General features: G+C 54.1%; 3 protein-coding genes across 3 annotated transcripts; 1 reads left to right on the top strand and 2 right to left on the bottom strand.

The window, feature by feature from the left end:
* Positions 1-2591: 2591 nt before the first annotated feature.
* EI97DRAFT_369338 (P-loop containing nucleoside triphosphate hydrolase protein) lies at positions 2592-4466 on the bottom strand (the record flags this gene model as incomplete). The annotated part of the gene is made up of 3 exons (XM_033795183.1): positions 2592-2815; positions 2878-3975; positions 4043-4466. The coding sequence occupies 3 exons, from the start codon at positions 4464-4466 to the stop codon at positions 2592-2594; spliced, it is 1746 nt and encodes a 581-aa protein (XP_033657888.1).
* Positions 4467-4680: 214 nt separating this feature from the next.
* EI97DRAFT_498550 (alpha-glucan branching enzyme) lies at positions 4681-10724 on the top strand. Its single transcript, XM_033802561.1, has 14 exons — positions 4681-4812; positions 4865-4989; positions 5041-5253; positions 5314-6008; positions 6063-6398; positions 6443-7073; positions 7726-7796; positions 8215-8378; positions 8528-8613; positions 8665-8707; positions 8760-9076; positions 9125-9319; positions 9504-10158; positions 10210-10724. The coding sequence occupies exons 1-14, from the start codon at positions 4749-4751 to the stop codon at positions 10287-10289; spliced, it is 3675 nt and encodes a 1224-aa protein (XP_033657887.1). The 5' UTR covers positions 4681-4748; the 3' UTR covers positions 10290-10724.
* Positions 10725-10738: 14 nt separating this feature from the next.
* EI97DRAFT_498549 (ARM repeat-containing protein) lies at positions 10739-15132 on the bottom strand (the record flags this gene model as incomplete). Its single annotated transcript, XM_033802560.1, has 6 exons — positions 14394-15132; positions 12647-14334; positions 11300-12575; positions 11093-11117; positions 10946-10999; positions 10739-10820 (listed from the first exon to the last, which is right to left on the bottom strand). Exons 1-6 carry the CDS (start codon positions 14707-14709, stop codon positions 10739-10741), a joined length of 3441 nt encoding a protein of 1146 aa, XP_033657886.1. The 5' UTR covers positions 14710-15132.
* Between the last annotated feature and the right edge of the window lie 110 nt (positions 15133-15242).

The following is a 15242-nucleotide window of genomic DNA, read 5'->3' as shown; positions in this document are numbered from 1 at the left end:
GTGGCCCCACTAGCAACCTGCTTCTGCAGATGAAGGCATGCAAGCAATTGAGAGACATTTGTGTCTCTCTAGCGTGCGTCAGAGATTAGGTTTCCTGCACATCATCCAGACGTCGGACTTTACCGCAAGGATTCAAGGGCCCATCGATAGATGGGCCATAACCAAACTCAAAATTGAATCTACTCCTCTTGTCGCTAGCTCGACTTTGCGGGATGGCCCCTTATCTGGACGGGCTGCCATTACTGCCGACCATCACCCTGGGGCACCACCAATTGCTTCCCGATGATACCCAGACGCACTCTTAGGTCCTAGATACATACCGTACAGACACCGCATTTGGAGATTCAGGCACTCCATACCAACAGTACAATGCTTTCTTTTTCCTTAACACACGGCCTCCGGCAGCCGACTTAATCTATTCCATATCACCTTCCCGCTGCACCAAGGGACCCCGCACAGAGAGGGGCCTTCGCGACCCCTGCGTTGGTATCACCAACACCCTGCCACCATTTCGGAGGGAACGGGTACGTTCAATGGTTTACAGGCATACTCTGGTCTGCATGGCAAGACAGTCGAGACTCGAGACCGACCGATTGTGCCGCAGCCATACATAGATGCGATGGTGGGTGCACCGTTTCGTGTAACAGAACACCTCGCACTGCTGAGCCGTAGTTGCACCCAACAAACGCACCGCATCTTGAACTCTGGGGGCCGTGTGAGGGGAATTTCGTGCATGCTCAACCCGCAGCAGCAAACACCCACAAGAGGGTAGGTTTGGAGATAAGGCTCCACCACAGGTCCATGCAGCTTCATTTGCGTGGTGCGTGGTTGATCGTCCCGAGCCATTTCTCCGATCGTATGCGTTTGCTGCATTCTCATATATGCGGATGACTTTACCAGGCGACAGATCTCATGTCCGCATCACTCTCGGGTTCTTGCTTTGATGCCCATTCATGCGCTTTTCGTTTTTCGAAAGCTTATTGCAAATGAAGACGTTATCTTGTTAAGACAAGGTGTAATTCAAATCCACATAGACGCATTCACCTTAAGGATCACATGCAAATAAATAGCATAAATCGAACTAGGACGAAACTTCCGTGTCCCTAGTTTGAGTCTATGGACCCAAGTTCATCTCCAACAAAATAACCACGAACCAAGTCAGACACACGAATTCTTAGAAGTTCGGACCTCCCATCACCTGTTCTATACTCAAGAAACGATCGTAATGAAGATTATACTTGAAATTCACTATCTCCAATGATCTAGTTGCTTGCTACTCCTTATTCGCACTAGCCTTCCAATACCGCTCAGTGTTGCTTCCCCAGAGATGTCAGAACAAGGCGAGCCCAGTGCCCATCTCCTTGCCCAGCCCAGTTCTTGATCCCACGCCGACTAGGGAGTCAGTTTATTACTTGTAAGGCATTTGCCTATCCGTGTGTGATGGGCTTCCAGCGGAAGTGAAGGCAGACTTGAGATTCTGAAGTTGTCTAGAAACCCTAGCCTCCGCTGCGAAGCGCGACGCCATCTATCGAATGATGCGGAGCGTGGGTACTGTAATTTCTCTCCGAAAGCTCATGGTCTTCAGCCACCTATGATACCAGCGGGCGAAGTCACTCCAGCAATGAGCAGTCACTCATGCCTCGACAAAGCGGGGCAATCAAATATACAGTGATATTCTTGCAAACAGTGCGAAGTCTTCTCGGAGCATGTGCTTCTGAATCGCTTCTCTATGAAGGAAATGGCTCGGAAATCGTAAATTCTCCACCATGACGCTCCTCCAAGACCCAGGCCAGAATCAAGACAAAAGACCTTCAACCCCCTGGATGCTCGAAAGCGTGCAAGTTCATGTTCATAGATGGTTAACAGCCGCGTAGCTTACTTGCCTCAGTTCCATTCTTACAGTAGAAGAGAGGGGGGAATGACGAAGTCCATATTGATCCATTGATGCAAGAAGTTCATGCAGGTTCCATGCATGACCCAGCACTCTTTGGTCTCACCACTTCGTTCCAACTCTTCACCGATACAGTCTCAATTGTGGCATCTCCGACGACCCTCCCGCTCTGAAAACATCACTTTGTTGGTGGTGGTCGCCTCACCCAACGAAGAAACCCGCGGAAGGCATTCCGCACACGCGCCAGACTCTGATCCCTTTTCTTTCCCGGACAAGCCTGGACGGCACAGTGAAATAAGATTTCTGGCCTCCTGACCACTCATCCAACGGGAAATGCCGCAGGCAAGGGCAGCGAGGCCTTCCGATATCAGATATGTTGCATCGGGGCTGAACTGGAAGGTAGCTTCTGGTTTGAAGCTGTCGATCATGAACCCTCAGGTGTTGGTGCCCCGTCTCGCTGCCTTTTGATGATAGCATTGTCATATGTGAGACATATGCGAATGAACAATATATACAGTGGAGTCGTATTTTCCAACGACTACGCGGACAATCTACAATGGACATAGCAGAGCCTCCTACGAAAACCCTCAATTGAGTAGTGGTATAAAAACCTGCTTGATCCCGATCGGCCCATTATGATATTCCAAGCCCTGAACGCCAGCTCAAGAGAAATCAGCCCGTCATGATAGTCTCCCTCTACTTACATGCAGCCGCCCGCACCAGCCATGAGGCCCTGCTTCCTGTATTCCTGGAAAGAACTGGGATGGTCGGGTTCCGTCAGTTGGCGTATCTCGTCCTCCCACAATGCCTCCTCGTGATTCCACGTATTGTAGAAGCTCCGCGATTGGCCACGTTCAAAGTGGAGAGGAGCCGTTTTTAGCTGAGCGACCTCGCGTGTGATGAGGATGTGCTTGATACATGAGCCTTGAAGCGGCAATATTAGCGACTGATGAGAAAGGGGTGGCATGGTGTGTGATCAAACGTACCTGGCGCCGCGTACATGGACTCCTCCAGCATCCGCTCAAGCACGACACGTAGCCCCCGGGCACCTGTCCCCATATTAAGCGCGCGCTTCGCAATCTCTCGTAGAGATGCGGTGGTGAAGCGGAGCTCCACGCCAGAGTTGCGGAACAACTGCTCATACTGTCGAATAAGGCTGTTCTGCGGTTCGGTGAGGACCCGCACGAGAGCGTCTTCATCGAGCGCAGACAGCGCACACAAGGTCGGTATGCGCCCGAGAAACTCCGGGATCATGCCGTACTTCTGAAGGTCGGCGGGCTCCACGAGGTCAAGCAGGTTGAAGGTCTGTAGTGACTTGGAGACGCGCCCCGCAGGGGATGTATCTGGCGCAACGTAGAAAGGGAGGTGTTTCTTGAAGAGGGCATCGTCGCCTTTTACCAAAGTTTCGTGAACGCCGGACTCGGGCTTGGATGAGCGTACTGCAGCTCCAAACCCCATACTGCCTTTGGCTATCCGATCTTGTATTATTTTCCCGAGGTTGACAAAAGCGCCCGCGCATATAAAAAGGATATTGTCCGTTCGGACTGTGTAAGTCTCTTTACCAGCTCCTGGCGGCGGAGGACTCTTTGGCCCCTCCAGCCATCGCCCACTTGGTCCTCTTTCGGCCTTGCCCTGGATCTGCAGGGTGGTTCCTTCAATTATGCTGAGAAGTGCCTGCTGGACGCCCTCGCCGCCTACATCCTTGCCGTGATTCACCTTTGCTGTTGCAATCTTGTCAATCTCGTCCAGGAATATGATTCCTCGCTCCGCTTCAGCTACGTCGTACTTTGCGGCGGCAAGCAAACGCTGTACACAAGCTTCGACATCTTCACCAATGTACCCGGCTGAAGTGAAGCTCGTGCAAGCTGATACGCTGAAAGGTACGTTCAGAACTTGGGCCAGGGTCTTAACCATGTATGTTTTGCCAACGCCGGACGGGCCGAGTAGGAGGACATTCGACTTCTGTATGCCCAACTGTCCGCGATCTTCCGGCAGTGGTGCCTCGATGGGCGACGGAGTTGGTTCTGGAAAGGGGGTGACGGGAGGATGGTACTCGACGGTCTGCTCCTGGCCCGGGTATTCGTCTGTTCGCTTTCAGTCCGTGTGTACAACGCATGTGTATGGGAGGCCAATGCGGACGCCGGAAACTACCTTCTATGGGATGCCGGTGCCCCATCTTTTGGCGCTGCTCCTGCGCATCCAATTCCGCCCGCTCATCCTCAAGCCGTTGCAGCTCCTGTATTCGCTGATAATGGTTATATATAGCCGTACAAAGCTTCTTCTTGGCGCGCTCCTGGCCGACGACATACTTGTCGAGATGCTCTTTGAGCTTGCTCGGAACCACACGCGGAGGGCCGACGAGAGAAGCGCCACCGAGTGGACCGTTTGGAGGTAGTCCAGGCTCATAAACAGATGTGTATCCCTGGCCGCTGAAGTCGGAGCGGCGGTATTCCCCCGGGGACGGGCGCGATGCGGTTATGGAGAAGGTGCGGCTGATGCGGGAGAGGACAAGATAGGAGGCGCGCGCTTGAGGAGAGACCCTCAGGGAAAAGGAGGAGGCCCGTAATCGCCGCATTCTGGCAAGGGATGAGGGAGGGTTGGGAGAGTGTCCGAGGAGGAGAGTTGGAACTCGGAGCTCCATGGCGTATGACACATTGTAGATAGCTATCACCCCAATGCGGGGTGAGTGGAGCGGGTGGCGAGTCGGAGCCACTCTGCGGCTTGTGTGATGTGGCTGGAGAGTGTTTTATCTGATGTAAAGCACAGAATGACGTACCAATTGCTTCCATCCCTCAGATTGTACACAGCTTATTTGCTCCCCTCAGTTCTGCTCTCTGCCCCATCAACACCCCGCATCATGTCCGAAGCAGTTGCGAATCCGGCAGCAGACCAAACGGTCGATGTCCCTAATGACGGGACTGGTACGCATATCTTCCAATGCTCCTTTGATAGTTATCTGACCTGTTTTCACAGGTATCGTCAAGCTCGATCCATATCTCGCACCCTTCAAAGACGGCCTCCGCAGTCGCTACGCAAAGGCTCAGGAATGGATCCAAACCATTGACAAGACCGAGGGAGGCTTGGAGAAATTCTCTAGAGTAAGATGCCCCAAACGTCCATTATAACGATGGTTGGCTGATCGATATTAGGGTTACGAACGATTCGGGTTCAATGTACTGGATAACGGCGATGTTGTGTACCGCGAATGGGCGCCCAATGCTCTGAAAGCATATCTCATTGGCGATTTCAACAACTGGGATAGGGAATCCCATTCAATGAAGAAGAACGCATTTGGTGTTTTCGAGGTGGTAGTGCCTGGCAAAGATGGCAAACCGGCCATACCCCACGACTCCAAGATAAAGGTGCGTATTCTGTTATCCAGCCTTCACTACGAGCTCGGATTCATGCTAACTCATGGGAAGGTGTCGTTTGTCGTCCCAAATGACAGCGCTCGTCAAGAACGCCTACCCGCTTGGATAACCCGCGTGACCCAGGACCTGAGCGTGTCGCCAGTCTACGATGCTCGCTTCTGGAACCCACCAAAGGAGCAGAGATACGTCTTCAAAAACAAGCGGCCGCCTAAACCGCAGAGCGTCCGTATCTATGAGGCGCATGTGGGTATATCCTCACCAGAGCCGCGGGTTGCTACCTACAAGGAGTTCACTCGCAATGTTCTCCCTCGCATCAAATATCTAGGATATAATGTCATTCAATTGATGGCCATCATGGAGCACGCGTACTATGCGAGCTTTGGTTATCAAATCAATAGCTTTTTTGCGGCAAGCAGTCGCTACGGACTCCCGGACGACCTGAAGGAGCTGATCGATACTGCTCACGGTATGGGTATCACCGTGTTGCTCGACGTGGTGCACAGCCATGCTTCCAAGAACGTCCTGGATGGGCTCAACCAATTCGACGGGAGCGATCATCACTACTTCCATGCAGGTCCAAAAGGCCAGCACGAGCTGTGGGACAGCAGATTGTTCAATTACGGGCATCACGAGGTGTTGCGGTTCCTGCTGAGCAATCTTCGCTTTTGGATGGAGGAGTACCAGTTTGACGGCTTCAGATTTGATGGCGTGACTAGCATGATCTATACGCATCATGGCATCGGAACGTACGTCGCTCTCACGTTCAGCGCGCTTCTTGGATGACTAACCTTCTGCGATAGTGGATTCTCTGGCGGCTATCATGAATATTTCGGGCCCGCCGTCGATGAAGAAGGCCTTGTGTATCTCATTCTAGCCAACGAGATGTTGCACACGCTGTATCCCAACGTCATAACGATTGCAGAGGATGTCTCTGGCATGCCCGGACTTTGCGTTCCATTTGCCCTAGGTGGCATTGGCTTCGACTACAGGCTGGCGATGGCCATTCCGGACTTGTACATTAAGTGGCTGAAGGAGAAGCAGGACATTGATTGGGATATGGGTAATCTCGTCTTCACTCTGACAAATAGGCGGCATGGGGAGAAGACCATTGCGTATGCTGAGAGTCACGATCAAGCGTATGTCTTCCTATTCCCACGTTAATCTTCAGCTAACGATGCAGTCTCGTTGGTGACAAGACGCTCCTGTTCTGGCTTTGCGATAAAGAGATGTACACCAACATGTCAGTGCTCTCCGAGTTAACTCCGGTCATCGACAGAGGCCTCGCTTTGCACAAGATGATTCGCCTCATCACACATGGCCTCGGCGGAGAAGGGTACCTGAACTTTGAAGGAAACGAGTTCGGACACCCGGAATGGCTGGACTTTCCTAGGGAAGGGAACAATAACAGCTTCCACTACGCGCGCCGACAATTCAACCTTGTTGACGACCACCTTCTGCGGTACAGATTCCTCAATGATTTCGACAGCAAGATGCAATGGACTGAAGAGAAGTATGGCTGGCTCCACTCACCCCAGGCCTATGTCAGCTTGAAGCACGAGGGTGACAAGGTCATTGTATTCGAACGAGCGGGCCTTCTGTGGATCTTCAACTGGCACCCATCCAACAGCTATACAGACTACCGCGTCGGGGTGGAACAGGAGGGCACCTACCGGATCGTCCTTAGTACGGACAACAAGAGCTTTGGTGGGCATGGAAACATTGACGAAAGCACGCGCTTCTTCACGACCCCCTTCGCATGGAACGACAGGAAGAATTTCCTGCAGGTGTACATCCCGAGCCGGACCGCCATTGTAAGTTTCCATATGCAAACGCGCCGTGCCTGTCGCTGACCATACTCAGGTCCTTGCACTGGAGGAGACCTTGTAACTGGTGTGTTCTGAGCATTGCAGGTAGTGTGCGTATGCGAATGGGACTCTGGGCGTGATGTGCCGATTGGGAAACAGTTGTCCCTTGATATTAGACGTCAATGAAAACGAAATTCGCTTACCAGTGTGCACTTACATCCTCGATATAGCTACACATTTCAGTCTACGTGGATGCCAGTGACCATGCACTGCAATTACTGTCAGCTGTCAACGCATTTGAGAGGATAAGAGCTCTCACTCTCATGGATAACTGAGCTTACAAAGTGTTTGCTCCCCTTGACGAAAAAGGTAAAACTTCCTCAAAACTCTTCGATTGCTGGGTCCTCGGTGGGCGCTACCCAGGCGAGGTGGTTACACGTCCGAACTATGGTTTTTCACCCGTGCTAACTCGACGTGAAGGAACGAAACTTGCATATGAAACTTCTTCAGAAATCAGCTGGTTATCATTTGAATCGAGCCGAATGGGTAATCCTACTTGTGTCGGAAATACGAGGGCCAGCTCCTTTGGCTTCTCATCCACTCCTTTTCGACTTGCATCTTTCGTTCGCCTTTTTGTTGATCTGCTTTCTACTTACAGCTTTCAACAGCCGCCTCAAAGTTACCTCCTTATAATGCTATGAGTGGAGCTCTTTCAGATGGAGGCCAACTGTAAGGTCCAGTATGCCGATGCGCCCGCCTTGCGGCTTGTTTAATCGAACTGAGTGCTAGATGGGCGCTGACTGCACACTCTGGAGAGGGCTTGACTGTATTCTGGCCTGCACCCATGAGTAGCAAAGCACTAAAAGCAGAAGTGGGCATTTACTGAGAAGAAGCGATGTGTTTCCCGTCATCTAGCTGCGTTCCCATCGCCGGTTGCAGGGGTGTCAACCCCAAACGGGTTAGCGCCTTTTTTTCGTTGCCGAGCTCTTGAGGAAAGGGCATCTGCCAGCGCCATTTCTTCCTCTTTCCAATCCACCCCCATACTCACACATCCACCTTCCCCATCGTCGTCACAATGCTCAAGAGGTATGCAATGCGCTCCAACAGCCCAATTGACGATGGAAGATGCGCTGACTTGATGAAACAGCGGCTTCCAACGGTCGCTCCGGGCGGCTTCGCAGGCTCGCTTTGCTCAGCGCAGCTTCGCGCCCATCAAGAAGTCCTTCGCCCCGGCCTTCGCTGCGAGATACGCATCCACGGACTCCTCTCGCGATGGCAGGATTCACCAGGTCATTGGTGCCGTCGTCGATGGTGCGACACCCTTTTCTTTCGTGGTCAATGGTGTTCAATGGCTCCGCGAAAAGCTTTTCCAGGCGTCCGGTTTGGAGTGCTGCAACGGAGCCATCGCGACATCCATCACCAAAACGCGCACCAGGACACGTGCTGACTAGATATTGCAGTCAAGTTCGACTCGGAGCAGCTCCCGCCCATTCTCAATGCCTTGGAGACGAAGAACGGTGACCAGAAGCTCGTCTTGGAAGTTGCGGTAAGGATGCCAAGCCTTATGCCAGCAAGGATCTTTACTGATGGCATCTAGCAACATCTGGGCGAGAACGTCGTCCGCTGCATTGCCATGGACGGTGAGACAGATCATTTCGTGCTCGTTAGAATCTCGCTGACATGACGTTCCAGGTACCGAGGGTCTCGTTCGCGGTTCCATTGCCACTGACACTGGCGCCCCCATCATGATTCCCGTCGGCCCCGGAACGCTCGGTCGTATCATGAACGTCACTGGCGACCCCATTGACGAGCGTGGCCCCATCAAGCACACCAAGAAGGCCCCCATTCACGCCGACCCTCCGGAGTTCACTGACCAGTCGACCACCGCCGAGGTCCTCGTCACTGGTATCAAGGTCGTCGATCTGTTGGCCCCCTATGCCCGTGGTGGAAAGATCGGTCTGTTCGGAGGTGCTGGTGTCGGCAAGACTGTGTTCATTCAGGAGCTGATTGTAGGCGTTTCCATACTTGATGCATGCACAGAACGCTGACTTGGATAGAACAACATCGCCAAAGCCCACGGTGGTTTCTCCGTTTTCACTGGTGTCGGTGAGCGCACTCGTGAGGGTAACGATCTGTATCACGAAATGCAGGAGACCTCCGTCATTCAGCTCGAGGGTGAATCCAAGGTCGCTCTCGTCTTCGGTCAGATGAACGAGCCCCCCGGAGCTCGTGCGCGTGTTGCTCTTACTGGTGTAAGTTAATTTACCCCCGCCCCTTCCTTCCTTCCCAATTCTCTCCTTCCTGCCTTCCTTTCCGGTATCAACTTGCCGCCAATGGGCTTGCGCCGACTCCGTGATCCAACTTGGTGCTTCGGTACTTGGAGAACCTCAGCTCGTTTTCCGACTTGCGAACAGTAACTAACAAAGAGACAACCAGCTTACTATCGCCGAATATTTTAGGGACGAAGAGGGCCAGGATGTGCTGCTGTTCATTGACAATATTTTCCGCTTCACTCAGGCCGGTTCCGAGGTGTCTGCCTTGCTTGGTCGCATTCCCTCAGCCGTCGGTTACCAGCCTACTCTCGCAGTAGACATGGGTGCTATGCAGGAGCGTATCACCACGACCCAGAAGGGATCCATTACTTCCGTCCAGGCCGTCTACGTGCCCGCTGACGATTTGACGGATCCTGCCCCTGCCACCACCTTCGCCCATTTGGACGCCACCACTGTCTTGTCCCGTGGTATCTCCGAGTTGGGTATCTATCCTGCCGTCGATCCCCTCGATTCCAAGTCTCGCATGCTGGATCCCCGTATTGTCGGCGAGGACCACTACCAGACCGCCACCCGTGTTCAGCAGATGCTCCAGGAGTACAAGTCGCTCCAGGATATCATTGCCATTCTGGGTATGGACGAACTTTCGGAAGCCGACAAGCTCACTGTCGAGCGTGCCCGCAAGCTCCAGAGGTTCCTGAGCCAGCCTTTCACTGTGGCTCAGGTCTTCACTGGTATTGAGGGTAAGCTCGTCGACCTCAAGGACACCATCCGGTCCTTCAAGGCCATCATGAACGGCGAGGGTGATGACCTTCCTGAGGGTAAGTTGCGCACTCTCCACTCTCGAACCTTCAGGCGCTAATATGAATCAGGTGCTTTCTACATGGTGGGTGACTTTGAGTCGGCGAAGGCAAAGGGTGAGAAGATTCTGGCGGAACTCGAGAAGGCATAGATGTGTGGGTAGAAAGCGGGAATCATTCGGCCATATGTGCCCAAGACGCTCGTCGGCAAAACTCCCAAACCTGTATAAAAAGTTCAGTCTACCTAATACCCCGAGCATGCGGGGTTTCGAGGGAGGCTTCATGCTGGCGGGTGATTGGAGGGACATGGCTTCTGTGTAATTCTATTTCCAGCTCGCAGGCAAAGATCTCATTTCCTTGTTCGACGTGTAGTCCTCTTACTCAGAGAGGTGTGTCTGTGTTTATTTGTCATGTGCACCAGATTGTTCGATGTTTTGCGGACAGTCACGACTCGAAGCTTCAACACTGCCTCTTGACGTAGACAAAGGGAACAACGTCATGCGATTCGTCCGTAGTTTGAAGAACCCGTTCAGCGCAATCCAATTGACACAACTTCATAAAGCCCTACGTAGATTTTTGCATGAGAGCTTGTTCTAAGTAATCAGAGGCGCAAGAAAAACCCCTTCATTGCAAGGAAAGTAGCACACCGCTCTGTCTCTCGCAGTTTCACTGTTGTTGCACCCCTGTACACAACGTACTACTAATAACAAGATCTAAAAGCCAGAAAAAATCCTACCTATGTAGACTAGGTAAGTTTCATCGATATAGCGAGAAAGCTGCGCCGCAAGACTCGAGGATCCCTACCTACTTGCCCGCGAAATACGTGCGGTAGAGCGGCATGTTGGGGCAGAAGATGCAGGTACTATATGTAAACGTATACATGTTAACGCATTTGTACTTGGGATGGAAGTCTGGTGGAGTTGTATTTGTATAAGATTAGATTATCCGTACACACTATTTCCCAATATTATTTGCACGGCCTTGGACAATCAATGCAAAAACCAAAACCAAAAGAATATACGTACGTACCCGTACACCAGGATAACCTACATCCATCTGATGATACACACACAGACACATCTGCCGTCCGCCCCTCGCTCTCTCCCTCTCCCCCTTCCTCTCTTTCTGTCCAGCCCTCTCTAAAACCGCAAACCTCACATACCCCCCCACGAACCCTGCCTCACCGAACTCCTCCCTCCCCCATTCCCTCCTCCTCCACCCCCAGCATTCCCCCCATTCCCACCACCACTCCCTCCCCCCTCCCCACTTTGCCCATTCCCACCACCAAACCTCCCAAAAGCATCCACCGCCACCCTCACCACCTCCCTAACATCCTGATCCACATCCCCCTCCAACCCCCTCGCCCTGTCCTCGAACCCCAACCCCCTCAACACCCGGACCCTCGCCCCCCAAACCCCACCCTCGACATCCGCCTGATCCTCCACGATGGTCAGATTGTTTAGAAAACTCGCGCAATTGGCGCGCACCTGCCGGTGCGGGTGCCCGAACAGGACCAGCACGCGCCGGAGCAGCGGCGTCTGCCCGCAGAGCAGCGTGCGGTGCCGCGCCGAGCCGTTGGCCATGTGCACGAGGATCATGAGGGTCGAGTGGAGGATTTCGTGCGGTGGGTAGACGGGCCAGTTGGGCACGGGTGTCGCGGGCCGGGCTTGCGTGACCGCGGTTGGATGGGTGGTCGAGGACGGAGCGGGGAATGATGGATCATGGTTGTTGTTGCTGTTGCTATTGCGGGCCCAGGTCGAGCTGCGAGTCTGTCGTGCTTGTGCTGGAGACGACGAGTACGGCGACGTCGTAGCTGGTGAGCCCTTGGGCCGGAGTGTGAGGTCGAGCAGGTCGAAGAAGCGCGACTGGCCGAAGCTGCGCAGGACATGCTCGATGACTTCTCCAGGGTTCTTCACGTCCGCCATGAAATTCCTGATGAAGTCGAGCGCCTGCTCCTGGAGCCGTATGGCCTCGTGTTCGGCCGTGAGCCGCGTGTCCTGCTCTTCGGCCTTGATCTGCTGGAGCCGCTCGCGGATGTTGGCGGCGGTGAGGTGTCTGCTTCCGGAATGTGGATGGCGGCGCATCGACGGTATGCTGTCGGCCATGGGATCGTCATCATCGTCGTCCCCGTCGTCGCTAACGGGCGCTTCGTCTACATCCATCTCCGGCTCGTCGGCGACGCTGTTCAGTATGTCGACCTTTTCTCCCGCCGCATTGGACACCCCCATACCGAAAGTAGGCGCCGCCTTTGCACTTTCTCCACTGATCAGCTGTGTGAGGTAGCCCACGCCTAGCCCGTCGAAGCAGGCCATCTTTACAGGCAGCGGGCAGTTCAGAACGAGGTGCTTCAGCGCCCACATACTGTCGAGGCGGAGGTCAAAGTTCGCGGATCGACAATGCTCAAGCAGTATCTTGCTGAGACCGGGTTCTTTGAGCTTCTATTGCATGGTGTCAGTTCGGATTGCTGAAATAGAAAAGATGGCTCGACATGAAGTGTGAGAGCACTCACATCATGCAGAGGCGAAAGATCCATCAGCAGATTCGTCACCGCCTCCGTCGCCGCAACCTGTACCCTCGTATCCGGATACGTCAGCAGCTCCTTCAACGGCACCGAGATGTCCGCATCGATCAGACTCGTTCTGAGCAGATACACCGACCGCGTCAACATCTTCGCCGCCTTGCACGCCGCAAGCAGCACCGGAGTGGGATTTCCTCCCTTCATCGAGACCGTCGAACCGTCCGTGTCTTCAAACGGATCACCCGCGCTGGACCTCGCTGTACATGGCACCATGGAATCGACAATGTATTTCATGATGCCCTGTTCGATTTCCGCCTTCCTGATGGTATCCTGCGACTCCGCCATGGCCGCCAACGCATAGAGCGCATGTTCCCTGCACCGGAAAGCGTGCAGAACATCCAGATTCACACCCCGACTCCCAAGCGTCGACGACGCCTGATCAGCCACAGCATTCGCAACCTGTGAAGGCGCCATCTTAGGCGACCACAGCCGTTTAGAAGTAACAGGAACAGGATCGAACGACTTCTTCAGTATGTGAAACAGGACAGGCAGAACCTTTCCCTCATACGCTGCATTCTGCTGCGTCTTGCTACGGACCACAAGCTCGGCGAGTGTGAGCATCGAGCGCTCTAGGAGGTACCGGCGTTCGTCCTCGGACGTAGGCATGAATCGAGTGCTACCTTTGCTACCTGTAGACGCAGCGTTCAACTGCTTAATCATCTCCACAATCAAGGGTACAACGAGGAGCGCAAAATGCCGTTCTCTCGTTATCCGCGAAGGTTCGCCCAGCCCCCATTTCTCACTCGTCTTGTTCAGTAGTGCCAGAAGCCAGCAAGCCGATGCGCGGGTTCGGAAGTCGCTCCGTCGCGCCACGGCCGTCAGCCAGATGAAGAGAGGCGTCTCCGGCTCATCAGACACGAAGGTGCGCCCTTCGAGGCGGAGGATGTGGGATACAGTCTCGTCGGTGCTCGAGAGATTGGATGGCTTGAGAGCCGGCCAAAGTCTGGTGTAGGCATCCGACTTGTTCTGGAAAGTGTGCAGACGAGGTGACAGTTTGGTCCACTGCGCTACCTCTTCTTCGTTTTCGCCATCCCAGGCCAATCCGAAGACTTGTAGGATATGTTGGGCGTAGACAAAACGAGCCGTGTTATAGTTCGAATCCTTGATGATGGCAGCGATGGCGTCCATGACGTGTGCCAGATGGATGTTGGGTAGTTCGTCCTCCGCTGTTAACGTGCGCACTTCTGTCCTCAGCCACGGAGCATCTGCCGCCGCCGCACCGGCAAGGTATGACGCGAGCTGATCCAAAATGCCGGATTCTACCAGGAGCGTCCGGTCGGATACTTCCTGGCAGGTTTTCGCGACCAATTTCGCAGCCAGCGAGATCGCCTGGTGACCCACTTGGGCCGCGAGGAGATTGCGAGACATAATCTTGGACAAGCTCTTCATGACGGGTTCCGTGTATATGTATCCGCGCATGGTATCCAGTAGAGAGGAAGCAACCGGGCCCTCCGCAGCGTCGAACCGGGACTTCTCGTGGGCGGCCGCTTCGACAATTTGGTTGAGCGTGCGGAGCGTAGCGGTGATCAGCTGCGACGATGTCTCGGTAGGATCCAGGGCTTCCACTAGAGGAGGTACGACGTTCCCTGCGAGTAACGGAGCGACGAACGCTGGACCACCTATTGATACCGCAGTGGTCAGTCTTCCATTTGCCTATGGCTCTTGTGATCCCACTCACCATTCGCCAAACTGCCCACCACCAGCGTCGCCTGGTACCTCAATTCCTCCTCGGATCCCCATTCTATGGCCAAATCCCCCGAATCCCCAACTTGCCCACTCCGACTCTCCATATACCGCCTCTTGCCCCCTCTCCTCGTCTCCGCTCGCAGGATCCCGGCCAGCGCCGTGACGACCCCATGCCGCACCACGAGCTCCTTCCTCTGCTCATGGCCCACAATCTGGTTCTTGATGGTCCGCAGGGCGTCGAGCTGTGCGGTCAGCGTCGACGGGTTCGCCAGCTCCTCGAACGCCGATAGGAGCGGGGACCGTGCCATGGTGGGATACACGGACGGATGAGATGAGACGAGACGAGGGGCCGTCGGTCGCGGAGGCTAACGCCGTGTGTGCGCTCGTTGCGCCGTGATTTATTGGAGCCCTGCGCTGCTCGAGAGGAGGTACGGGGTTACAGGCCCTGTGCGCCGTTGTGCTGTGGTGCGATCTGTGGTGCAGATAGATCTATGCGTCGAATGTTGTATACAGTACAAGTAGATGCGGAGGAGCTCTCCCCAGCTTTCGCCACAAGCTGCGGCGGCCGCGGGACCTGAGGGGCCTCGGGTGCGTGATAGGTACGGATTATGGTTACACGGAAACGGCGCGCGGGGTTTGTGCAACTCGGAGGTGGTCCGATGGTGGAGGCCCAGATGTGTTCAATGTTGTGGAGTGGTTCCTGGTTTCCTTTGGAAGATGTGGGTGGTGACGATGCATGCATGGCATTGGCAAGACCGACCTACCCACCACATTTATAACGATCTATAATACCATCTCTCTACATTCGTGACACCCCAGATATCTAATATCTACAGAATAC

The sequence above is a fragment of the Westerdykella ornata genome (genome assembly GCF_010094085.1).
Source record: "Westerdykella ornata strain CBS 379.55 unplaced genomic scaffold EI97scaffold_2, whole genome shotgun sequence".
In the NCBI taxonomy this organism is placed as follows: Eukaryota; Fungi; Ascomycota; class Dothideomycetes; order Pleosporales; family Sporormiaceae; genus Westerdykella; species Westerdykella ornata.
Note: the sequence above shows the minus strand (reverse complement) of the source record. Positions and strands in the feature narration are given on the sequence as shown.

Coding starts and splice junctions, on each gene's coding strand:
- EI97DRAFT_498550 (XM_033802561.1), top strand. CDS start 4,749: ATGTCCGAAGCAGTTGCGAATCCGGCAGCAGACCAAACGGTCGATGTC. Junction 8,614..8,664: donor AGCTCGTCTTGGAAGTTGCG/GTAAGGATGCCA, acceptor GATGGCATCTAG/CAACATCTGGGCGAGAACGT. Junction 9,077..9,124: donor TGTTCATTCAGGAGCTGATT/GTAGGCGTTTCC, acceptor TGACTTGGATAG/AACAACATCGCCAAAGCCCA.